The sequence below is a fragment of the Galleria mellonella genome, unplaced genomic scaffold (assembly GCF_026898425.1).
Source record: "Galleria mellonella isolate WM207_F2 unplaced genomic scaffold, CSIRO_AGI_GalMel_v1 utg33, whole genome shotgun sequence".
Classification (NCBI taxonomy): Eukaryota; Metazoa; Arthropoda; class Insecta; order Lepidoptera; family Pyralidae; genus Galleria; species Galleria mellonella.
Window position 1 is genome coordinate 11,604,547 of NW_026442079.1, and position 27,114 is coordinate 11,631,660.

General features: G+C 33.3%; 1 protein-coding gene across 11 annotated transcripts in view; it reads right to left on the reverse strand.

The window, feature by feature from the left end:
• Positions 1-27,114, reverse strand: part of LOC113516875 (basement membrane-specific heparan sulfate proteoglycan core protein) — a 279,082-nt gene that overhangs the window by 166,895 nt on the left and 85,073 nt on the right. For all 11 annotated transcript variants that reach the window (XM_031911661.2, XM_052896558.1, XM_052896552.1 and 8 more), the window contains exons 3-8: positions 26,833-26,905; positions 24,981-25,039; positions 23,293-23,452; positions 17,703-17,881; positions 13,107-13,235; positions 10,264-10,434 (exon numbers count right to left, since the gene is read on the reverse strand). In XM_031911661.2, the coding sequence (XP_031767521.2) occupies positions 10,264-10,434; positions 13,107-13,235; positions 17,703-17,881; positions 23,293-23,452; positions 24,981-25,039; positions 26,833-26,905 (771 nt within the window). The remainder of the gene's footprint in view (positions 1-10,263; positions 10,435-13,106; positions 13,236-17,702; positions 17,882-23,292; positions 23,453-24,980; positions 25,040-26,832; positions 26,906-27,114) is intronic.

The window sequence follows — 27,114 nt, forward strand, 5'->3', positions numbered from 1 at the left end:
TAGAAATGAAGCAAAACATGTGTATTTCTGATTTCAAAATATTGTTACAAGATCTGTTTTGTTCATTTCGTGTAACTCAAGCAGCCAATCTGATTACAGTAGATATGCTAATTAGCAATAATATACAAAAAAGACATTATTTTGTTTTCGACTTCTATATCATTATATCAGTCATTATCTGTCCTCTACTGATTATAAGTCTATCCTCTACACTACCGTGAGAAACGGTCCTGCGTCATCAACATCTATTGACACCCTGCAATTCATTCGAAGTCATCACTCCATCTAGCGGGGGATCTCCTACACTGTGTTTTTCCGTACGGAGTCGCCATTCAAGCATCTTTCTCCTCTATCGATTGTCAGTTCTTCGAATTATGTGACCAGCACATTGCCACTTCAGCTTGTTTATCCTTCAGGCTATGGCGGTCACTTTGGTTCATTTGTGTACGAGTATATCCTTATTTTGGCATCTATTACGCGAAGAAACTCTAAGCATAATCCTCTCCATAGTTCGTTAACTTAAATCTTTTACATGCGGGCAATCGTATACGTCCATATTTCGGTTTCAACTGTTTTACTTCAATTATTAAAAAGAGTTAGTACTACATATATTCCATCGGTAAAGTACGTTTATTAGAGTACTCTTTATTAGGCGTAACTAATATAGTACCTATATGTGTGTATCTTACATTAGATCCGTATAACAGGGCAGTTCACTTGTTTATATTTTTTCTTTTAATAAAAAATCATAATGATAATATTAGTTCTGTCACAATTATACTTGAGTTTATCGAACTGAGAGTACTAGGATATATTTTAGAGGACGACTAATATTATCGACGTTTATCGTTAATTTGATAGCATTTCGCAATGTTGTTATTATTATAACCTTTTCATAACAACATGCCGGTCATTGTCGTATTTATTTTAATAGATGCTCGCATAGTTAGATGTAATTAGTTTCTAAGCAGAGATAAAATTAATTTACTATTAAAAACAATGTCCTCTAAAGCTATACGTGATAGGTATTTCACGTATAAAATAATTGTACTGAAAATATATCGCAATTAAAATAAGCAAATTTAAAATATCATGTGTAATCTGACTTCTTGTTTTATTTGAAATGATGTAATTAAAGTATTTGTATCAAAATAAACAGTTTTTTCTAACTTAATCTATAATTATAACTCATGAAGATTACTTCTTTGCCGCGTAGTTCCGCCATAGAATAAGCTACCTTTTACTTTTCCGTGTCTGTCGAACCATCCCTCATAAAACATCACCAAAGCTTAACTGCGGTTGTCAATCAGTCTGTCAAGTGTGGCGACTACTAACAAACCGGTAAACAGTTATTGGTTGATATGATGATTTCAATATTCATTTAAGACACTTTCATTGTGAGAAGTAATTTATCGATATCGATATTTATATTGTTGTGAGCGTCCCTAATGTTTCCCTAAACGATGCACCCAGGGGTTGACTTGTCTTTTATGAAAATTATGTTTAATGTAAAATTTTATGGTACTACTTTTATCAATATTTACCTAAATTTAATTTTGAAACAAAAGAAACCTCGGTTATTTTCTCTACATCATTTCTTTAGTTTAAACGTCATTTTACGTTACGAAATAAATTTAAAATGGATACATTAATTTGTCGATTTATGACGCTTTGCTGCACTTTCAACTTTTAATATTATCACTTTCTCGAGTTGGTGTCAAGAATGACACAGTGTAAGGAAACCAATGGTACAACGCCTTTGGCACATCCTGTTTGTATTAACATGTCCGTTGGACTACTGTTGGATTCGCTAGACTGTGATATTATTTTATAGTTTTTAAGTGGCAATAATTTTAATTGATCCGCTAACCAGAAACTAAAGAGCAATCGATAGTCGTAAGAAATGAAGATAAACTGTTTATGTATGTATGTACGTCTGTAACTTCGATGCAACATGTAAGTTTAACGATTTAGATGAGTTGTCATTAAATTATTGACTGCCGAAATGACATATGCCGCATAATTTTATTAGCTGTTTTTTATTTGTGTATGTGTATGGATGTTACTCTAATAATTTTATCAGTACAGAACCGATTTAGACGAGTATTTTTTATTAATCACAACGTTTATAATGTTGGTTACATAATAGCTGGTCTTTTTTTGATACAACATTTAACTACTATAAATGCTGTATTAATACTATAAATGGGAGAGTATGTCTTTTTTTGTTTTAATACCTTAACAGCTTAACCAATCACTATGAAAAGTAAATACGTACTACATAGAATGAAGGACATGGGATACTTTTCTGTCAGTAAACAAAATATGCGGACCAAACCGCGGGTATAAGCTAGTTGTGCCATAATAAACATAGATTAACAAAAAAAACATGAACTCACGCGCCTAGAACATATAATTTAGCAATACCTGTTATTTTATATTTACATCATTTTAAAAGGCGTTTCTTTGACTGTAACAGTTGACTATTGCATCTATCTGTCTACCCCATTAGGGATTATAGTCATGAACATATCTTAATTACATTAATACATATAAAAATACTTATTCTGTTCGACAAATAACTATGACTGTTTCTACAGCGATATAATTATTAGAAAACTGGCTTACTACTTTAAATAAACTTCACTGTTTAAAATTGCTTCAGAACTAGAAAAGAACTACAGTGCATATTATGAATATAAATCTAAAAATATAAAAAAAAAAACTTTAAAATCACATTTTACGAATTTAGAACATCATTTCTTTGATCTTGTAAAAATAATAAAAAAAAAGTCAAGAACCAGAACAAAATCATAACAGCAGTAAAAAAATGCAATATAGACCAAAGCGCAACCGTATAGGTGTGGTCACACTGAACCATAATTATAAAAGCACATTAGCCCCTTTTGTATAATTACAACTTTAGTAACTGAAAGTACATAAAAGTATCGCTAAAAGAGCGTTTAGTTGGAACATTTAACGTGTCTCACTAGGGGGAAGGGATTGTTAGTAATACGTACTTTTTTTATGGGTTAAAATGGAATGGTAACTCCGCCTGCGCTAACAGGATACGCTGGCAGAGCACCAGTGAAGGGTGATCGATGAGAATGAAAACAGGCCAGTTAGCCCATCATGATGAATTAATCAGAAATTAACCATGATAGATTCCAGGAAGAACCACGAGGAGGTCGACCTGGTTGGGTATATTGCTAGCAATGGGATTTTTAGTCTCCATTATTAACAATCCCTTTAATACGGACTACCAGTGCCATTGCTAGCAATGTACCCTGTCAGATCGACATCCACGTGGTCCCCCCTGGAAACCATCGTGCTGAATCCCAGGTGTATACATCACGATGGGTTAACTGACCCGCCTTTTCATTCACACCCGTCATCCCTCACTGGTGATTCGCCAGTATACCATTGGCGCGGGCGGGTCTACCATTCCATTGTCAACCATTAAAAAACAAAAACGTTTCTATCAGGTCGACCTCCACGCGGTTCCCCCTGGAAATCATCGTGACTAATTTATAGTTGAATTCGTCACGATGGGCTAACTTACCTACTTTCATTGTCACCTATCATCCCTCACTGGTGCCCCGTCAGTGTATACCAATAGCGCAGGCGCGTAACCATTCCATTATCACTCATTAAAAAAAATTTCAAGACAATTGAACTGAAAAAATAACAAACAATTAACTGCTAACTCTCACATTTTAAATTATTGTAAAGATTCGACTAGGACAATATCTATATGTATGGGATAAGTAGAAGAATATAGAACGATTGGATTTCTTAAAGAGACTTGCGTCATCTACGTAACAACTCAAATTTATGTCTGTACCACCAAGCAACATGAATACGAAACAATTGTGTGGTGACCATCCTATATTAGATAAATCAGGGTCCCTCAAGTAGACAATTAAAATTAATTCCCAGGAATGCGTTATGTCATATTCATGGTGCTGAGCAATTTGTACTCATTAAAGAAGATGTACAACACTGCTGGCATTATAATAAAATGTTTCATAATTGTTATGTTTGACGTCTAATAATTCAATCAACTATAAGACGTTGTTCAACAGTGACTTGAACAACGTCTAATAGTTGATTGAATTATTATTGATAGGCGTTCAACAGTGGTTGACAATCAGTTGACCACTGTTGAACGCCTATGTTCAACACTGTTCTGTTCTATGTTCAACTGTTCAACAGTGGTCAACCGACTACTGTTTTTTTTTTTAATGGATGACAATGGAATGCCCCACCCGCGCCATCGGTATACACCAGCGAGGCACCAGTGAATAACGATAGGTGACGATGAAGTAGGTCAGTTAGCCCATCATGACGAATTCAACAAGAATTGTTCACTATGGTTTCCAAGGGGAGCCACGTGGAGGGCGACCTAATAAGGCATATTGCTAGCAATGGGGCTGTCAAACTCTATTGTTAACAATCCCTTTCCCCCCAACTGACCACTGTTGAATATAGGCAGACAAAGAGAAGCTCGCTTACCAGTAGTATTTATATATAGTATATTATTATATTGTATTTGACTTAAATATAGCCCGTGGGTATTGGAAATATTATATATATATATATATATATATATATATATATATATATTTATATATATATATATATATATAATATTTTATATCACCAAAGCCTAACTGCGGTTGACAACACGCCTACCAACCGTGCCAATTACTGATAAAACCCTCTTTTTGGGAGAGACCTATATTTAGCAGTGAATAGTAGATGACTGATAATTAATAATAATAATAATAGAATAATGCTTTATTAAACCTAATAAACGCGTATGACAGTCTAGAATGATCACACATCGCGACCTAGTTCCATGTTATACTTTAATCTGTCTGCATAAAATCAATTGCAGAATGCACGTAAGCGCATACTTCAGAACGGTTACACCGATTTGACTATTTTTTTTTTTTTGTTCTTATAATTTATTTTTTACCAATTTTTATTTTAAGAGTATTTACCTTCAGGTATTTTTTTTTAATAGGTGATAATGGTATGGTAACCTCGTCTGCGCTATCGGTATACACTACCCGCCAGTGAAAGATGATAAAATGGTGAGAATAAAAGTAGATCAGTTGGCCCATAGTGATGAATTCATAAAAGAAAATATTCAAAAACACAGTTCATAAAGCTCACAAATACAACGAACATCGTGAATTTTAATTCTCCAAAATTATTTTAATTCGAAAAACATTATTAATATTAACACGAGTATGATACTGAGAAACAATTGCTCACTGATTCAAGAACGTTTGAATTCAAGTCGGCTGCGGAACTCATCATAATTAAATAACGACTGTTTGTGTAATAAAGGATGGGATCACACAATTGTACAATTGTTAATCGCGATCGCGAGATGCAAACGTTTCTATTCCGTTCAATGACTAAAGACTTATCTTACAATATTATATTCTTATAATATATAAAATTCTCATGTCACGGTGTTTGGTAAACTCCTCCGAAACGGCTTTACCGATTTTTATGAAATTTCTTGTGCATATTGGGTAGGTGTGAGAATCGGCCAACATCTATTTTTCATACCCCTCAATGATAAGGGTGACCTTCCCCAAAACATATTTTTTAAATTTTTTTGACAAATTTTTAATGGAATGGTAACCCCATTCCATTATAACCCATTAAAAAAAATATGCGGCCGGTGTGGGCGATATCGAAATCGGTGACGACGTTTTTCCCGCCATCAGTGTATAAAGTAACCTAATATATACTCGTAGGGGGGAAAGGGATTGTTAGTAATGGAGACTAAAAATCCCATTGCCAGCAATATACCCAACCAGGTCGACCTCCACATGGTTCCCCCTGGAAACTATCATGGTTAATTCCTGATGAATTTATCATGATGGGCTAACTGGCCTGTTTTCATTCTCATCTATCACCCTTCACTGGGGCTCCGCCAGTGTATCCCGTTAGTGCAGACGGAGTTACCATTCCATTTTCACCCTCAAAAAAAATATATATATACTCGTAGATATCGGTGCAGTACAGATATTACCTATCCCTAACGAACACTACTAATATTATAAATAAGAAAGTTTGTTTATTCGATAGATAGATAGAAAGATAGATAGGTAACCTTTATTACCAGTATTAAGAAAAAAAAAATTAAAACAACAAAAAGAAAAAAAATCAATTAATGTTGCTGGTAATAGGAGCCGCCTCAGCTATTGCTATATATGTACAGCTCCAGCGAGATGTACCAATGGGAGACTCAACACGCTTAACAACAAATACATAAAATATTACAACCAAAATTCGTTTATTATGTTTGCATGTTTGTCATTCAATTTATCGAATTAGAACGAAATTTCATATTAAATACACCATAATATGCCAAATTAATTTATTCGAATAAAGCAAAAGTATACAAAAACTATCGGCCATGTGACCTCGGCACAGAATAGGCCAACTCTTCCTTTCCCATGGGAGTCGTAAAAGGCGACTAAAGGAGGGTGAGGGATAAGCACTAGCGTCCCTTTTAAAACATCTTTAAAGCTTAACTATGGTTGCTAATTCGCTTGCCAAGTATGGCAATTACTGGCCAAAACCCCTAAGGGCGAGGCAGTGAATAGTTAAGGGCTAATATGATGATACAAATATATATATATAAACATATATATTAAATCCACAGTTAAAAACTAAGTGCATTAACTAACAAGGAGCATTGTGCATCGATCCACATGGTACCACTTGAGATAAGTCATTCATTAATACAAGTGCATACAACGACTGGAGATAGATAAGAAATGGCGCTTATTCGATTCGTTTATCGATGATATACTTAATTAAATATTCATTATATTAATATGTTCCTATTACTCATAGTTATTTGTGGCAATGGGCTTTTTTTTGATGAGTATGGTAACCCCGCCTGCGATTTATGGATGATTATCAAATAGTAACTTCGAATGCGCTGTCGGTATACATTGGTGGGGCACCAGTGAGGAATGATAGGTGGGGATGAAGCAAATCAGTTAGCTCATCGAGATGCCAGGGGGAACCGCGTGGAGGTCGACCTATTAAGGTATATTGTTAATAATGGGTCTGTTGGATCTCATTACTAACAATATCTGTCCCCATCATACCATATGGATTGGAAAAGGGTATTTATTATTATTATTATTTCAGTCTATATTACTGCTGCTGGAAGTTGATTCCAAAGAGTGGTTGGGATGAAATTTTAGTTTATGGCGGGTTGTACGATGGTGAAAATCAGCAGCAGGTATCAATCCGAACAATTCTACAGAGCACTCCCCATGATAAATTCGGTAGAAGATGCACAGAGATGCAACATCTCTACGCAGTTTCAGTGGGTCGAGCCGGACAGTAAGACGCCAATCGTCAACAATTCGAGCTGCCCGACTTTGAATGCGGTCTAACGGAAGGAGTTGGTACTGTGGCGCTCCTGTCCACAGGTGAGAACAGTATTCCATGTGTGGCCTCACTTGAGCTTTATATAGTTTCAGGCAGTTTTCTGGCGTGAAATACCGTCTCACCCTATTGAGCACCCCCAACTTTTTGGAAGCTATCTTAGCTTTTTCCTCCAGATGACCGCAAAACTGGACGTCGCTAGATATATCGACGCCAAGAATCCCCAGACTCGACTTATTATCGAGGGAAGTGCCCTGAAAGTGAGGAGATACGACAAACGGTGTGTTTTTTGCGGTGAACGCGCAGACTTGTGATTGCGCAGATTTTGCTAGTAGTTGCCATGCTTGGCAACCGCAGTTAGGCTTTTAGAGATGTTTTAAGAGGGACGCTGCTGCTATCCCTCGTCCTTCCTTAGTCGCCTCTTAAGATATCCACTACATAGATATAGGCTACTTGTTATCCAAGTCAGTGAACATATCCTGGTCACATAGACGAAGTTGCAAGTAAAAGCTAGTATATAATACATTCTATTTTTACAGAGGGAGACTTTGTACAAAAGTCGATTGCTTAGATACCTCTGTCCCATTCGTGTTTCAACCGTAAAGCAATTGTGTCTGCATGGCTGTGTTTCGGTTTGAAGGGTGGCATATGGTGTGAATTTACAGGGTACAGAGGAATAACACCTATGTTCTCAGGAATGGCAACGCATGGGGGGTATTATGGGCGAAACAGTATACTGTGTCTGTTATGTCCATGGTATTGCTCATGTCTATAGGCGACGGCTACCATTTTCCAAAAGGTGAGTCGTCAACATGTTTACCATTCTAAATTGTATAAAAAAAAAACATTCTCAATTACACTTCAGAAATATATACAAAGTACGTAAGTAAAATCCTTATCGAATCTTCGTTGCCATATACATATAATACTTATCCACAGCCCTGCGAGACATAGTACAATGACCTGACTAAACGTCACTGTCATCGCACGCATCAACATTTAACGATTATTTCATCTCAATCATTATGTTTAATTAGGAAGTTTGTAGCATCGATCATTCGTTATCAATAGACATTATCAAGTGGTAACACGGGAATGGTATTAACTAATATTATTAAAACAGAGCACTTGAGATTTGTCCGTCCGCCTACGCGTTGCACTTCACATTCCGCTGTACAAGTGATCATACACAGCGAGCTTGTTTAGTTATGGCGGATTGTATGAGAATCGCCATGGATTCTTATGGACGTTTTATATTTACAATATTACATGCGAGCATTTGTACATGGGAAATACTTTTTCTGAGTAGCACCACATTTGTTCGTAAAGTGAGAACTTTTCCCAAATAAAACGGCCAGAGGTCGTCTGGTTACGTATATTAATATTGTATGAAATTCTACTATTGACCAACTAAAGCGAGAGGCAAAAAGAACCTATTTGACATTATTTTACCACATATGATTGCTATATGTTTCAACTTATCTGATGGTTTGAAATTAGAAGAGCTGCCAGTACCAAAAAGAAAAAAAATCCGCGTAGGCTTCGGACTGTTATAATAAATCCATTGCGCGCCAAAAACAAACATTCAATAGTTGGTATTAAAAAGTGTATACTACAAATTTAGATTTTTTAATTAAAAAATATTGAATTTTAAAAATACATATATTATAAACTTTGTATATCACATCTTACTCATGGTCACCAGTCATTCATAAAATCAATTACGTCATCGCAGCAATGACATAAGACATCTTGATGATAAAAGCATAGGTGATCTCTATAAATATAGCAATGTAATCATCAAACGATAGATTTCGACTTTGAATCTAATTACAAAGACATAAGAAAACTAATCACTTATTATTAAACTAGCAAGAAAAAAAAAAGTTTTTAAACGAAAACAAACAAATTGATAATATTTAAGGTTATCAAAATAAATAAGTAGGTATATTAATTAATGGTTAGATAATGAAAACTTAATAGAATACTAACTAAATAAAAACACAAATCAAATGACAACGTATTCAGTATATTGCTCTTCTATCCCACTTTTCCTATTTTTCCTTGTATACAGAATAACACTACATCGTAGAATTCATACAAAAAAATCCTATTTTATCAGTAATAACTCGATTTTTTCTAAAGATACACGCCTCTCATATTAATTTCAACTTGACAACTGGATAATGGAAAGCTTAGTTTTTTTTAGTAATATTTCAAGCCATGTTTTCCTAAAAAATATATATAAAATATCAAATATAGAACGCTGCATTAAAAGGCTATTAATATTAATCTATGGTCAAATAGAGCAGTAACATAGACAGTCATCTTTTTTTAAAAAAAAAGTACCATATGGCACTGCCTAGAGTCGTATCTCCATGCATTCTATGTTTAAAATAAATGAAGTATTTATTACATTCGAACATCCACAACATTCAAACTCCTTATCGCAAATCATAATGAATTTATAAAACACATAAATAGAAAAGTAAAGATTATTATTGGCATTTGGTAGGATTTGGAATCCATCTTTATAAACTATAATCTGTCATGTTTCGCGGTATTAAGACGTTATCGAGGATACAACAATACAATTTTTGTATGTATAAAAAATTATAAATAAAACCTGTAGAAAACATAAATTCCCATTTATAGTTTACGTTTACACATCTAACATTCGTACTTACTGCGTTGGCAACTTCTCTCGTCGCTGCCATCATAACAGTCCTTGTAGCCGTCACAGCGCTGTGACGCCATGATGCACCTGGTGACGTCACAGCGCAACTCGTCCGACGGGCACGCTGTAGACAAGTCATAATATATAACTCTTACCTGTGACAGGTTCTAATGTCGTTGTACAGCCGTATTCGTCGTCATTGTCCGGGCAGTCTGATTTGCCATCACACAACTGTTCAGGACATATCGTCACGTTCGAGTTAGAACACGTTATGGGATTTTCACAGGGCGCGGCCGGCGGGAGGGGGCTTGGCGTCGTCAATTGTGCTATTGTTGAGAAAAAAAAATAAAAACATAAAATAAAAAAGAAAAAGAAAATAAACAATAGTTCTGAACTAGCTATTAGTAGCAAATTGTTGGACATCATTTTATCTAATGTTTCAGTAATAATTAAGTACAAGTACTCCTTCCTCTCCTGTAGGTGTCGCAATAGGCGACTAAGGGAAGGCGAGGGATGGGCTACAGCATCCCTGTTCAAACATCTGCAAGGCCTAACTGCGGTTGTCAATCAACCTGCCAAGCGTGGCAACTATTGGCAAGACCCCCCCCAAGAGGGAGGCTTATGTTCAGCAGTGAACACTTAAGGCTTCTTCAGATATATGAGTCTGAGGATTTCCTTATATTGAAATAAATACAGGATACCTGCCTCTGACAAATTCCTTCAACTATGTACGAGACATACATTATAGTATCATACGAAGTAGTTGGATATAAATTTTGATATGATTAAAGAATGACACGACAAGGGATGGATGAGAAATTATTTTTCAAGGATGAATTTAATTTAATTTTTTTTTACTAGCATCCAGCAAAGATTTATCCGCAAATTGTAACAAAATAAATACTCTCCATTTATGTTCATAATTGTGGCTAACCGGTCAAGAAGTTTTAAATATTGTAGAGACAATTTAGATGCAGCTATATCTCTTTTCCCAATTCCTCTGTTTATTTGTAAATTAATCAGAGCATGATATTTTTTTTTGATCATATCCTTTCATCATATCTATCATTAACTGTCCAGTGCTGTACATAGGTCTCCCCCATAAGGGAAGTTTTGCCAGTAATTACCACGCTTGGCTATGGTGATCTTGTAAGAGGGACGCTGCTGTTTATACCATGACCATTAAGTTTCCTTAGTCACCTCTTACTACACACACAAGAAAGAAAGAGATGGCCAATTCTGTGTTAAGATCACATGGCACAAATATAAAACATATGAAGTATATTTATATTTACATAGATAGTAAAATTGTTTTACTACATCTATACTATTTCATAATTAATTAAGACCATAGCTAAAGACTGTACCCGACACAGTACAGTTTTTAAGCAATTTGTATATAATAGAAGGTTGTTGAAAAGCCATACTTAAGTTATGCCAGCAATAAGCAAAACATGTATAGCTGCTTTTGGCTTTCGGTTACCTCTGTCTACACCGTAAGAAATTTTTCTTGAAGATATAATATACAATATAACGAATTTAATAAAAAGAGAGGTCATATTTAATTAGATCATGAACGTATACAAGACAAAATGACGACCAAACACAATTGCTACTAGCAACGTAAATATAAAAAATTATATTGTCATTAATAAAAATTAAGGAAAATTAAATGAAAGAAATAAATTAAACAAATTAAACACCCACAACGAACAAATGCGATCAATATACTCATAAAATATTGTCGAATATGTTTACTCCATTTTTGCACAGAGTTTCGAAGGCAATAATTTTATATTTCAGGTTGTCTGTAAGAGATTGCTGTTAGCGATAAGGCCGCCTTTCGTATATGCACATTCTGTATAAATACTCCTTGTATACATCTCTACTGTACGCAATAAAGAGTTTATTATTATTATTATTATTTTTTCAAATCTAATTTACAATTACTTATAGATGCTCAAATGAATATCCCAATGATATGAGATACTAACAAATGTATATATAATTTACCAGAATTGTGTTTCATAAAAAAATTTACTTCCATTGTGGAAAAATCTATTATTTTAATTTAAGAACTAAATTACTGAACCTTTTCTATGAGATAAATAAAAAATAATTTTAAAAATCGGTTTACAACTGCTTGGAGTTAGGGGGGAGGGAGGATTGTCTTTGATCTTCTTTTTGGAAAAATGTCCGTATCCAATAGTAATTTTTTCAATTTAAAAAATTAGAATCCTTTTAGAAATTCGATTTCATTTAGACTCTACAAAATAAATAGAAGCAAACTGAACATTTAGACTTGAACATTTTATTTGTATTCCAAACTCTAGGAAACTCTGTGCAAAAATCAAGTGTACTTATAGATTTCTGCTGTGCATTAAACTGTTAAACCTGATTTATACCATCAAAAATCAAGTCTGAATCATTCAGTCAGTATTAGAATTTATTTACACTTTTAATTAATAATCCTAACTAACATTACGAAAGCGAAAGTGAGTTTGAATAGAATGAACGCATAAAAACTCTTTATTGTTCCTTTCAAAGAATGATACAGATTATAAATATTAACAATAGATAGATAGATAGATAATTTACTTGCATTATTTACAGCACAATATGTTTGCTTGTTTCTTTGTTAATTCTTGGCACATTAACGGTTTAAGAAATCACTATCAAATTTGATATATAGATAGTACAACCCATATACTATATAGAAGGAGATAGGTTGTCTTCATCCCGATCATTAAACATATCACGGTCACGAGGACAAAGTCGCGGGCGAAAGCTAATAATGAATGATTTTAATATATTTTGAACATACAGTCTAAAAATATTAATAAAACAACTTTTGATTCCTACTTTGAATTACAGGATCAGATATTTGACAGTATAATTCACCTCTTTGATCTGTTAAACAGTTGTTGTTTTAAAAATTAAAATGGCGGATTCATTCGTAATGGGTGATAAAAAAATAATAAATAATAAAAAAAAATACCATATGTGCATCGATTTTCGTCAGTTCCGTCAAGGCAGTCCCTTTCGCCGTCACACATCTTAAATCTATCGACACAACGGTTAACATCGCACACTATCTCATCGTCGGTGCACGTGTCCAGTGGTGTGTCTGCAAATATTTTCTTATTTTACAGTCTTTTTCAATAAACCATAATGAAAATATAAATAAAAATATATAATAATATACCTATAATCCATATCACTAAGTCGATAAGGGAAGATTTTGTTTAATTCCGCTACCATTAGTATCACAGAAGAAAGAAAATATTTCTATTCAAGTAAACTTAAAATTAAGCATTTTTAAATATTCGTTCTTTCATTACCGCCCGTTCGAAACGCAATTTCAGTCAAGAAGAACTGACAAAAAACTCAGCTGTTGTTTTTTTAAAAAGTTTGTGCGTGCGACTGCCTACATTTATTATTTTTATGCAGACATGTTAGCGGAAATAAACAATATAATTCCAATCGATTGACCAGGAAAATGTAATGGATCGGATAATTGAAGCTATCGTAACACAGTCTTCTGATACTACAATTGTAGTTAACGTAAAAACTTATTTTTTTATTCAATACATGCAATAAATGGTTTCTGACAATATTAACAAAATTTATTTACGAGTATTTTTTGATTACTAGTACAATTTAAACTGACTACAGCATCGATGTACAAAAAAAATTTAAATTTGCGCTCTTCTCTGAGTCGTTCATTATCAAATAACTGAACTATTGCAAATTTTATTAACTTACTTATTCTCAGAAATACATACAGATTAAGTCCTTAATAAATATTTTTGACATATATTTTGTCAACTCTAAAATAACTTAAAAAATAAATAACGATAAATAAATAAATTTTCAAAATGGCCGCAACTACAAGATGGCGGATAATTGTTTAAAGGATTACTTAAAGAAATTATACAGACTTGGCTCATTTTTAATTATTCAAAAAGATGGTTGCTAAGTTGTCTACATTTTTGTATATATGTTACGTCTTACCTTTCTACCACTTTAAATCGATTTTGAAAATTATTTTTGAAGTCGATAGAGTTTACTTTTGTATTGAAGCTGTATTTTATTCTAACGATGATTTTTTACAAAGCAAAATGTTAGGTTTTAAGGGCAAATTTTGTATAACAATATGCTTATAGAGTAAGAACTTTTGTACATCGATGCTTATTAATAACGTAACACTAATTGGAATTTAACAAATTACAGTCTTCACTACCAGTATTAAGTATTTAGAATAGCAGTTACTTGATTCATATTTAAACTAAACATTTTGAACTAACAGTTAACATTACTTTGTTTTATATAAACACACATATACGAGTGTGATACATACAAACAGATTGTGCAAGCTTTTAATAGTAGTATTCACACAAAAATTTATTTTATATCATAATTGGAGTTAAAGATGACCGTTTATTAACTAGTTGGTTTAAATTAGGTCAGTCACTAATTAGAGTCATATGATTGGAGTTGTTACTCTACTGCCCTCCAACAAATTGAGACGCGACAGTGTTGACACTGTTTTGAAATTAATATACAAAATGGCAGTACTTATCATTAAGCCTTATCTGGATTATGTAATGTGTTATTAGTAATGGGGACTATTGTCCACATTGCTAGTAATATAGAGCCAGATGGACCTCCACGTGGCCTTCTTGGAAACTATCGTGGTTAATTCTTAATGAATTTGACATCAAGAGCCAACTGACTTGCTTTCGTTCTCACCTGTTACACCCCGCCTTCTTAATTGATATACAGAGCACCAGTGAAGGACACCATGGTCATGTATTAAAAAAAATCTCAATTAAGTAGCCAGTAACTAAATCGTGCACATTTTATGAACTTTATATTTTAATACCATTATTTTATCTTTGTGTAAAATCTTAACATTTCAATGCTTTTATCAACATTATTGTCGCTAGCCAATTGATATATCTACTGCAACTTGTGTAAAGGATGCGTCCTCTTGTGTCAATAATTACTAGGCCTTTTATATAAAGAATTACAGGCTAACTACGATATGTGGCTTCCAAAGCACGAAGTTGTTGATTATTATTTGTAAATTATCTAAATAAAAAGATTTAGAATTTTTTTTATATTATAGTTTTGATTTCATCATGGGGTCTTCGAATTACAAACATACATTACTTTTACTACTACAATAGTACATTACTGCAGCGGCCAGCAACTGAGGCATTGATGGACGAACGTACAAATGTGGGTCGAGGCATAGACGAGGCACACATACGTGAGACCATCAATACCTAGTTGTGGCCAAGGCTTGTATAGTACTTTTCTCAAACAATGCGCGGAAATCAAAAACACTATTTCACTTTTTAAGTTCAATGACGAACAACGAACAATAATAATTTTTCACGCGCCATAATGTTCCTTTGTTTTTTTTTTTCAATAAACAGCTTACTATTTGCAAGCCAGTTCGAAATTTAAATAAAACCTTTTACTAGTTACCTCCTTGGTAGCCATGTTTCGAAGTAAAAGGTCATTCCATTTTTAAATTACAGGACAGATATGAGTTTACATAGTAATTTATCTGGCCGCAAAACACGACAGATATGGATTTTTATACAACTTTTGCCGGCCGCTGTCCGCATGTATCTGGTCAGTATGGCAATTTTGATTTATCTCTAAGGAGATTGTCAAAATAAAGCTCACATTTCCAAGCATGTTTGAGAAAAATACATTAAATGCATTAGTCGGAAGCACACAAAGAAATAAATAAATACCACTGGCATTTTTACAGTGCCATCAAGACCAAACTAAACAGTGCTTGTACTACGGATGCTAGACAACTAATAGACAGACATATAGAATATTTATTTTCAACTAACTTCAAAAACAAGGAGGTTCTCATTTCGTATGTATTTTTTTTGTTTGTTACCTCATAACTGCGTCAGTGCTAAACCGATTTAGAAGATTCTTTTTTTTTTTTTGAAGATTGGTTCCAAAGAAATTTTATAAAATTGGTTTAACAGTTTAATTTTTAAATCAAGCTAATTAGTTTTGTCAGAATTGAAGACTATCTTTTTTTTGTGGGACAAAATGTTTAATTATTAAAACAAACATTTTATAGAAACATTTAGGCAAATACAAAAGTACCATAAAATAGCAAGAACTAAGCCTAAACAATTGCATCTCTAACTTGAAAAAAATATACAAACATACACATACAAACACAAATATTAATAAAGTGGTATCTTAAACCCAAATATCTCGTTCATAAAATGTGTACGAATAAATATGTAAACAGCCGTGATATAACTTTCAAATACAATATGGGTAACAAATATTTATTTTTATCCAGCACCTAAACATATTTTAGAAGGGAGGAACTATTGCTAGAAATGGCGATTGGCAATCCCATTGCTAGCAATACATCCTATAAGGTCGAACACCACGCTGTTTCCCCTGGAAACCATCGTTATTGTTGAAATCGTCATGATAAATTGACTTGGTTTATCATCATCTATCATCCCTCACTGGTGCCTCGTCAGTGTATACCGTTAGCGCGGGTGGGGTAACCATTCCATTGTCATGTATTAAAACATATTTTTAAAACCAGTTCTTTGTTTTAAAGTTGTTCGTTTATACTTTATCTTACTGAAATGTGACAACAAGACAAGTATCTATCAATTTCCAAACACAATTGGATAATTTCAATCGATATTTCTGATTGAATATTCAAAAAGTGCTTTGATAGTGAACAAAAACGTGTACCATAATATGGTTCAAAAATTTGGCATCCAATTCATAATTCGCTTTAGATTTTTGCTATCAAAATTCAAATTATTATCAGTGACAGCTTTATAAAAATGTTGTTGCATGATTAATATTTTATTTAGGTAACAAAGCACTTTTTAAGTAAAGCAATCTACTAATTGATTTACTTAAAAATATTAAAAATATTTAATTTTTATCATAGGGAAATTGTGTGCAAAAATCAGCTGCATTGGTTTCTCTGTCCCACAGATGTTCCTGCTGTGAAGTCGCTGTGCTTGCATGATTTGAAAAGCCAACCCTTTGTATCCCAATACGAAATTGAAATACAATAAAGGCATAATGAATACCCTGGACATTTTGTAACCTCGATGGTACTATTACATGGTACATTCTTATAGGCGACTATTACCATTTGCCATCAGGTGAGCAGTCACTTTATTCGCCATTCTAAAAATTAGGTTTGTGTTCAACAATAAAAACGGACTTCAATTTTGGCAAAACCAATTATATTAATTTAAAAACTAAACTACTGAGCCAACTTTGATAAAATTTCTACGGAACCCTATCTATAAGTATATACTTTCAGATAAAAAAAAACATATTTCCAAATTAGTTCATAACAGACGGAGTTATGAGGCTTAATAACAAACACAAAATACAACAAATTGAGAACCTCCTATTTTTTTAAGTCGGTTAAAAAAAGATTATGCCATAATGGCCGCCTTTTGTACCACACATTTTTTTGTAATGTAGTCAGTAAATAATAAATAAATGGCCACATTTCGGTAAGTTTCGGTATAAGCTCTCAATGAATCATTTAATAACGCACCAGGGTCGATGATATTAGCGCTGAACTCCTGGTCACTGACTATGACGGATCCAAGCTTGCCATTCTGTTTAATATGATTCCGCAATAGTTCTGTGATCTCGTCCAGCCCCTTAGGATCGTCGTGGCCCGTGGTCACGATGTCCAAAGTCACTTTACACGTAAAATCGTCCAAGCGGGATCTGTAAAAGAATAAATCGTAGTATATGAAATAACCCAATAATCCAACTTTAACAAGTCCAGAACTATTTTACGATAATTCGAAACACATTGCTCAGTTTAGACGTCTCCATCGAATGACTAGTAGGAAAAAGTTAGGTTGTCTAGAAAATGATTGAAGCATTAAGTCCGTCTTTTGAACCATTTAATGTAATAATTTTTGTAATAAAAGTACTCGTAAATTAAAAAATAACCGGTCAAGAGTGAGTTTCTATAATATTCAAATATATCTTTATAAACTTCGGTTATTTTAGATTTTATCTTCGCAAATTTCGGAGATAAACAAAATAAAAAAGGAAATAAAAGAGAATAAAAGAAAACTACTCATTTTAAAATATACAAAAATCAGTTTCGAAATATACAATTAGTACCCTTTCATATGACAACCTACTTGGAATAGTAGTATCATACTGAAATTTTAAGTACCACTTTTAGAGATCTAAGAAGAAAAATATAAATATTCTTGTTAATTGTTTCTGTCATATAGTATTCTTCGGTATATGCAAATACAAAAATTACGAAATTCAATAATATTCATTAATATAGAAATACATATGTCTTTACTGTCTAGGTAAAAAAATATATGTTCAAATAAACCAATATCTTCAGATCAAACAGCATTAGAATAGAATAGAATAGAATAGAAATCATTTATTCAAATAAACTTACATTGAAGCACTTTTGAAAAGTCATTACATTTTTTTTAATTTACCGCTCGTTCGGAAAGCTGTCTCATCACAAGAAGAACGAGCAAGAAACTTGCGTGATGCTCTTTTAAATAATTTTATTATTATTTTACATTTTTAAGTTTAATTGTGTGAATACAAACCACCAATTAGCACTAATTCAATTAAATACTCAAAAAGAAAAAAAAAATTGAATACATAACCAACTGGTTAAACAATTAATAAGAGGAAATCAGTCATAGTGATTAGAGCAGACCAGTCCCTACAAGCAGCACCCGTTCACGAGTATGACGGATGAGCCAGCCATCACTGCGCTCGACCATATTTTAGGGAGCCCAATGACCCGGCCCACCACGCCGCCACAAGTCTGGACATTTTAGTGAGCATGACTACTCAAAACACTAGACCACGTCAAAGCTACTCACAATTGCCATCTGATAGTTATAGTATTCACATTTTACATAAGAATGCATGCGGCAATTAATACAAAAAACCGCTACGCTTTCATATTTCTAAAATTAATCAATTAAATCAAGAAAGCAATGAGAAAATAAAATTATAACGTTGTATGCTAATAAACTAATTATTTACTTGATATGTTGTCATCTATGAATTCGTCTATCCTGTAATAGGCTTTCTTACATAAAAATTGTTTAATATAAGATTTGAATTGCCTCTCTGTCAGATTTAATGCAGATTCCGGCAGTTTATTATAAAATCTTATGCAATTACCATAGAATGAATTACTGATTTTGTGCAGACGGCATTTAGGTAAAATAAGCTTATTTATATTGCGTAAGTTTCTACTTGTACAGTCTTTGAGTTTTTTAAAACTCGCTAAGTTCTTCCGTGTATACATAATATTTTCATAAATGTATTGTGAAGTAACTGTGAGGATATTTGAGTCTTTAAAGCACTGACGTAATGACTCTCTTGAACCCATACCATAAATAGAACGTATGGCTCTCTTTTGTAAAACAAATATAGTATTTATATCGGCTGCTTTACCCCACAGCAGTATGCCATAAGACATTATGCTATGGAAATAACTAAAATATACAAGTTTAGCCGTCGCCACGTCTGTTAATTGCCTAATTCTTCTAATTGCATATGCAGCAGAACTGAGTCTACTGGCCAATTTTGAAATATGGGGCCCCCATTGTAATTTCGAGTCCACTGTTATACCTAAAAAAACTGTATCATTAACAAAATTTACTATTTCGTCATTAAGCAATAACTGTGTATTTATTAGTCTTACATTAGGAAGTGTAAATTTTATACACTTTGTTTTGCTGGAATTTAATAATAGGTTATTACATGTAAACCAATTTAATATTGCAGACATAGCACAATTTACATCGTCTAATTGATTACTTTGACGTCCAATTTTAAACACTAACGAAGTATCATCCGCAAACAGCACTATATCTGCAATTTTCTCTACCATAAAGGGAAGGTCATTTATGTAGATTAAAAAGAGAAAGGGGCCTAAGATTGACCCTTGTGGAACGCCCATCTTAATATTAGCTCCCTTAGATTTTACACCGTCAATATCTACAGTTTGAACCCTATCCTCTAAATAAGTTCTCATTAATTTTAGATCATTATCTCTTATACCATAATGTTCGAGCTTGTACAAAAGCGTTTTATGATCCACACAATCAAATGCCTTTGATAGGTCACAAAAAACTCCGAGTGCATCCTGTGACCTCTCCCAAGATTCGAAAATATGTGTCATTAGCGCAACACCTGCGTCAGTGGTAGACTTGCCGGCGGTGAAACCATATTGCTGACTGTGAAGCAGTCCGTTAACCCTGAAGTGATGTAACATTTGATTTAACATTATCTTTTCAAACACCTTACTTAGAACTGGCAAAATAGATATAGGTCTATAGTTCCCTGGCTCAAATTTATCTCCTGATTTAAATAGTGGGATTAATTTGCTAAATTTCATTAAATGTGGAAAAACGCCATTATCAATACATTTATTAAAAATAGTGGCTAGATATGGAGCAACAATATCTATGAAAGAACTAACTACTTTTACAGACATGCCCCAAAGGTCTTCCGTATTTTTTAAATTTAGCTGTTTGAATATTTTTATGATATGAAAGGGGCTAACATGTGAAAATTTAAATCTTAAAGAACAACAACCGATATTAGTCTCTAGTAATTTTTTTGCTCGAGATTGAGATGAGTCCAGAGAAGATGTAATATCAATCGGAATATTAGCAAAAAGATCTTCTAAAATATTAACTACATCTTTTGTTGTTGTTATTAATTTATTATCATAATTTAATGTAAATTGATTACAGGCTATTTTAGATCTTCCAGTTTCTTTATTTATAATGCTCCAGATGGTTTTAATTTTGTCAGAAGACTGCTTAATTTGTTTATTAAAATAATTAGACTTAGCCATAATACAAACTTTTTTAAAAATTTTAGAATAATTTTTTACATAAGTGGTGAATTTGTCATCAAATCGATATTTTTTTTGATCGTATAAATCAAACAAAATATTTCTACTTTTAAGTATTCCTACTGTTGCCCATTCCGTGAATTTAGATTTAACATGAACTTCTTTTTTCTTGAAAAATTGTTCATATTCTCCGGATAAAATATTAATTAGCTTGGTGTAAAGATAATCAGGATTATTACTAGATTGTAACAGCAAATCCAATTTATTTTTAATCGCGCTTTTGTATTTATTAATATTGTAAACGTTTATTTGTCTTTTTGATTTTTTATTATTGTTGACTTTATTGATTTGACTGCTAAACTTAACAACTTGACCACAGTGATCTGAAGGAAGTTTATTTATTATGAATTTTTCTGTATACTCGCAGTTACAAAAAACATTGTCAAGACAAGTAGCAGACGTGGCAGTTACACGAGTGGGTTCATGAAAGACATGACATAAATCAAATGACTGAAATAAACTAATAATTTTTGTACATGTGGGTGTGTTACAAAGAATATCAACGTTAAAATCTCCACATACAATAATTTTTTTAATACTATTAAATACTTTTTTTAAAATATCCTCCATCACCCCTTCAAAAACATTGTAATCACTATTAGGAGGCCTGTACACACATATAAGGATATAATTTTCTAGTTCTATACAAGATAATTCTATACAACACTCAATAGAAAGTCTAACAATGTCAGCACGTTCCTTTACTTTAATATTATTTCTTGCAATTATCATAGACCCGCCTCTGTTAACTGACTTTCTATTGAAGCAGCTGACAACGTTATAATTATTTAAATTGAACATCATATTGCTTTCTTTAAGCCAATGTTCTGTGAAACAGACAATATCAATATTATACTTTTCTAAAAATAATTGTATAATTAACTCGCTGCCGGGAAAACTTTGTATGTTCTGATGAACAATTATTAATTCTGATTGCTTTCCCTTTGTCTTTGTGAGCAGTTTAAATCTGCAGTCATAGTACTTATGTCACAAATATTAATAGAATTATCTGTTATGTCAGCATTTTTATGTTTAAGTTTACCATGTAAACTGTTCATGTAGTCAATATTATAAGCCACTAAAGTGGCTATTTTATTTTTAGATGATTTAGAAAGATACATTGTATCTTTTGTCAAATAAAAATCACTAATAAAACTATTAGTATCAAAAAATGTCAAAATGTCACTATGACGACATGTCAATGTATGTAATAAGTTATTCAGGTAATGTACCTTACTGTTAATTTTTTATGAAGATGTCTATTTGTGTAAGGAAAAGCGCACAATACAATCTTATACACATTTAATTGTAATAAATATTCAATTCCTTTAATTACATCCTGCCTATTTAATTGAATACTATTACCAAAAAATAACACAATTGTGGTCATATTGTTCATTTTCGTAGACTTAATTTTATTTATTATTTGTGTAAATGATGCTTCTGGCATGCAGTAGTTTAATAAATCACCCTTAAGATGATACTTCAATATAGACCCAAAGTTACAGCCTATTCTGTCAGAGAACACCATTGTGCTACTCTTAGGGTTACAGTCACTGGCACAAACACCCTGAACTTCATTTTCCAGCACAGTTACAATTATTTAGTTACATTAATTAGTGACCTAGCAGAGAACAATGAGAAATAATATTTGTGGGCCAACAATATCTAAAACTAACCCAAATTATAAATCGATAGTAGTAACAACTGAGATATAACGCTGTGACTGATGGACAGACATAGTTCTATCATAAAATTTCCTTTGTATCTTTTTAGACAGGAATCCTAAAATTTCAAGGGATTTCATAGGTATCACACCTTATTCTATGATGTCCTCTATATAGCTTAAATTTATTGATGACAGTTGCCACTTTCCATCAAGTGAGCTATCAGCTCGTGGCCGTTATAAGATTTAAAAAAATCGTCACTTCCTGTCCATTCTATATCTAATTATAGTCTTTGTAATATTTAATTCATTTCTATTCATCTTTATTTGCTGTCATCTCGTTATTCCCTCCCTTTCTAGTTTCTTTTTCATCTTTTACGAAGACTACCCATCTCTGTCTGTGTCTTCCTCTACACTTGCAACTATTCGCATCCATATGTAATATCTTTCTACTCTTCTCCACATTCTCTTCTTCTCTGCGCATCACAAGCCCACACCATGACAAACAAATTACTAAATTAAAAAATGAAGAAAAATACTCACTGAATCCTTACAAGGCTTGCTTTGTACGACCCTAGGTTTGAGAGCAAGCTGTTGACAGCATCGGCAAGGGACTGTGAGAAGTTTCTGAACTCCTCCGAATCTCTGTCGGAGTACTGTGACAGGTAAGGTTCGTTAGCCACGAACGTGACTCGAAGAGTTTCTGAAAATGATATCGAAGCCACATTATTAATATAATAAAAATATATATATATTGTCCAAAGTACACAAAATATTATAACAGGAACGTCATGAATTACTTATCCTCACCCCTAGATAAGTGACAAAAGATAGATAAAGTCTATGGAATCATCAACACCAACGAATCCATAAGAAGACTTCTAGTATCTTTTCCTCATGCAAGACTAACGATTCTATCAATAGATTTGTTTGCCACTTATCTAGAAGGTTTGTCTCTTTTGAAAACGTCAGGACCATGGTAGGGGTAGAGAAGAGATTGTTGGTAATGGGGACTATCAGTCCTTTTGCTAACAATATACCCTGCCAAGTCCACCTCCTCGTGATTCCCTCTGTAAACCATCGTAGTTAATCTTTATGAATTCGTCACGATCGGCCAATTGACGTACTGTCATCCTCATCTATCGTTTTTCATTGGTGTCCCACCAGCGTATAGCAAGCGCAAACGGAAATACCACTCCTTTTTACCTATTAAAAAATAGAGCGAGCATATAAAATACCAAACAATGTCCTCCAGCATAATAAGTATCGGAAGTGGAGATGGGCAGGTCATATTGCAAATACAGAGCTCAACCAAAATTATTGAGTGAGAAAGATTCTTGAGATGAGATACAACGTTAATACTCGCGATAGAAGTAGACCACCTAGAAGATATGAGATGACATCCACCTGCCCGCCTGCGAGCCGGGACCAAGTGGATAATATAAGTGGTAAAATATGGAAAGATGGAAGGGAGACTTGTGTCCGAAGTTGGACGCGACCAGGGACGTGCCTTAAATAGAGAATTTATAATGTAAAATAAACGAAAAAATATTGTTCTTCTGGTGAACTAATATGGAGAACAGCTTATAAGTGTGCATCACGTAGTTCGTAACCATTTAAAACACTAAAGGCATACTCTGAGCGGTATTAATAATTTTTACATGAAAATTACATTTACCAGATTATACAACTAGGCATACATATAAAAATATATTTAGCCTTTTTTTATACTTTTGTGGGAGCAAACAAGTACACGGCCAGTCTAGTAATAAACGATTACCATAGCCTATTAACGCCTGTAACACCAAAAAATAAAGATGTTACGCGCGCTTTGCCGACCAATAAGATACTTTATTACGCTCATTTTAAAGAACTTTATGCTTGTCTCTAGGAACAATCCCGGCATTCCTCAACCTGAGCATTTGCGGAAGGAAGCTCCTCTCAAATCGCACAGTGTGTAACTATTCTAAGCCTAGAGTGTGAGAATATACTCTCTGTCGATGACGAATGGTGAAATGGTAAAATAACCTATTATTATCTCTATGGCTACGCGGTTGGGTACAGGTTTTTCCTTCTCTTGCATTGCCGTATTGGGATTCGTTTTCTTAATCTCCTGTCAAGAGGTCCTGATCCAGAGAAAGAGTATTGGTGACACAGTACAATCTCGTCTCACAACAATCCATCCATCGTACGATAATGGTCAATTAATACATTAGAAAAATTATACTCACTTTCTTTAGAGTCCGGTTCATAGGTTCGACCATAACCCGAGCCGTCTCGGTCTTCGTCTCTGAAAAATAGAAACAATCATGTTCATAATAAAATATTGAATATTCAGTTGACGAAATAAGTTCAGCTCTAGCTCCGCGAAATAAATAATTATAACAATTTAGGCAAAGCAAAGGAAATTATAGTAAAGAGGACTAGCATTTTAATAGGGTAATAGGCAACTTTCATTTTTTAACATGTATAGAAATAATTTATAACTGTTTTCCACAAAAGAAACCAACTACAGTTTTAGCGAAACAAGTTATTTTATTTTAAAAACTAAACTACTAAATCAGTTTTATTAAAACTACTATGAGGCCAATATGTAAATATACCCTTTCATATAAAAAATGAATTTTCCAAATTAGTTTACAATTGACAAAGTTATAAAATAAACAATATAAAAAAAACTAATTAAGTGCCTCTTTCTCTTCTTTCGTACTTCTGAAATTGGTTCAAAAATGTATATCTATTAGTAGTTTAGTACCTATAGTACTTGTTCTACTTAGTTTGGAACTATGTAGATGGCGCCACTTAATATATGTCCAATAATATTTATTTATGTACTAGCTAACCGAGATTAGAATGAATGGAAATGAAAATAGAACGAGCTCCCTATCGAGATTTTTCTAAAAGACTACAACATGGGATTCTTTAAAAAAGAAGTAAAGAGGTTTTCTCAGTGTCAGCAACGCGCGCGTTATGCTACTAATATTGCAGACGTTCATAAGCTACAGTAATCGCTTACCATCAAGTGGAGCGTATGCTTGTTTGTCGCCGCAGTAGTATAAAAAAAAATAAATATATTATATCCTTCACTATCCTACACTAGGTATTTATAAAACATCATAAAAATTGGTTAATCTATTAAGGCGCCATTAAGTGTTTACCGCAACTTTACTCATTTGAAACAGTATATAAAGTAATCTCTCGATATACAAAATTCAATTTAAAACCGTCCAGCCATTTAAGCGTGAAAGAGTGACAATCATCCGTCTCTACATCCTTACCATGTTTTGCATTTACATATAATACAGAGTTAATGGACGAGGGTTGGGCAGCAGCGTCCCTTTTAAAACATCAAAGCCCAACTGCGGTTACCAACCAGCCTGCTAAACGAGGTAACTACTAGCAAAACCTTTTTTTTTTATTAAACTTAGAATGGCAAACAAGCTGACGGCCCACCTGATGAAAAGTGGTAACCGTCGCCTATAAACATGAGCAGTATCATGGACATAACAGAGTAAGAATACTGTTTCGCCTATGATACCCCCCATGCGTTGCCATTCCTGAGGACTCAGATGTTATTCCTCTGTACCCAGTAAATTCACGCCATTTTCAATTGCATTCACGCCAAACCTGCCCTATTGGGAAGGCCTATGTTCGGCAGTGGATAGTTACCGGTAGATATAACAATAATATAATATAAGGTTAAGTAAGTACAGGTTTTATTGAAGCATTTTTTTTTCTGCAATTTTAAATGGCAAACCCACCTGATGGAAAGTGGTAACCGTCACCTATAGACATGAGCAGTACCATGGACATAATAGAGTATACTGTTTCACCCATGATACCCCCCATGCGTTGCCATTCTTGAGGACTCAGATGTTTTTCCTCTGTACCCTGTAAATTTACTGCCATATCCTACCCTTCAAATCGAAACACAGCCATGCAAACACAACTGATTCACGGTAGAAACAAGAGTAGGAGAGAGGTGACCAAGCAAACGAATTTTGTACAAAGTCTCCCTCTGGTAATTAGAATTATTGATGATGTTATGATTGATATTATAATATACATGATGATTATACTTACAAGATATCGTCATCGTTGTCATCGGTAACAGGTTCTGGCTCGACCCGTTCCGTTGTTGGTGAGAAAAACGGATCTGAAATTGTATGATTAGAGAAATATAAAATATATGTATATTCAAAAAATGAATGTACAAAAGTATATAAATAAAAAAAATTAAATGAAACAATTATTACAAACATAATATTATCAATTATTTAAGTCCATATTTGTACAATGTATATTGCATTGTTCAGCATTTTTTTTTTATTGATAATAATGGAATGGGAACCCCAGCAGGCACTG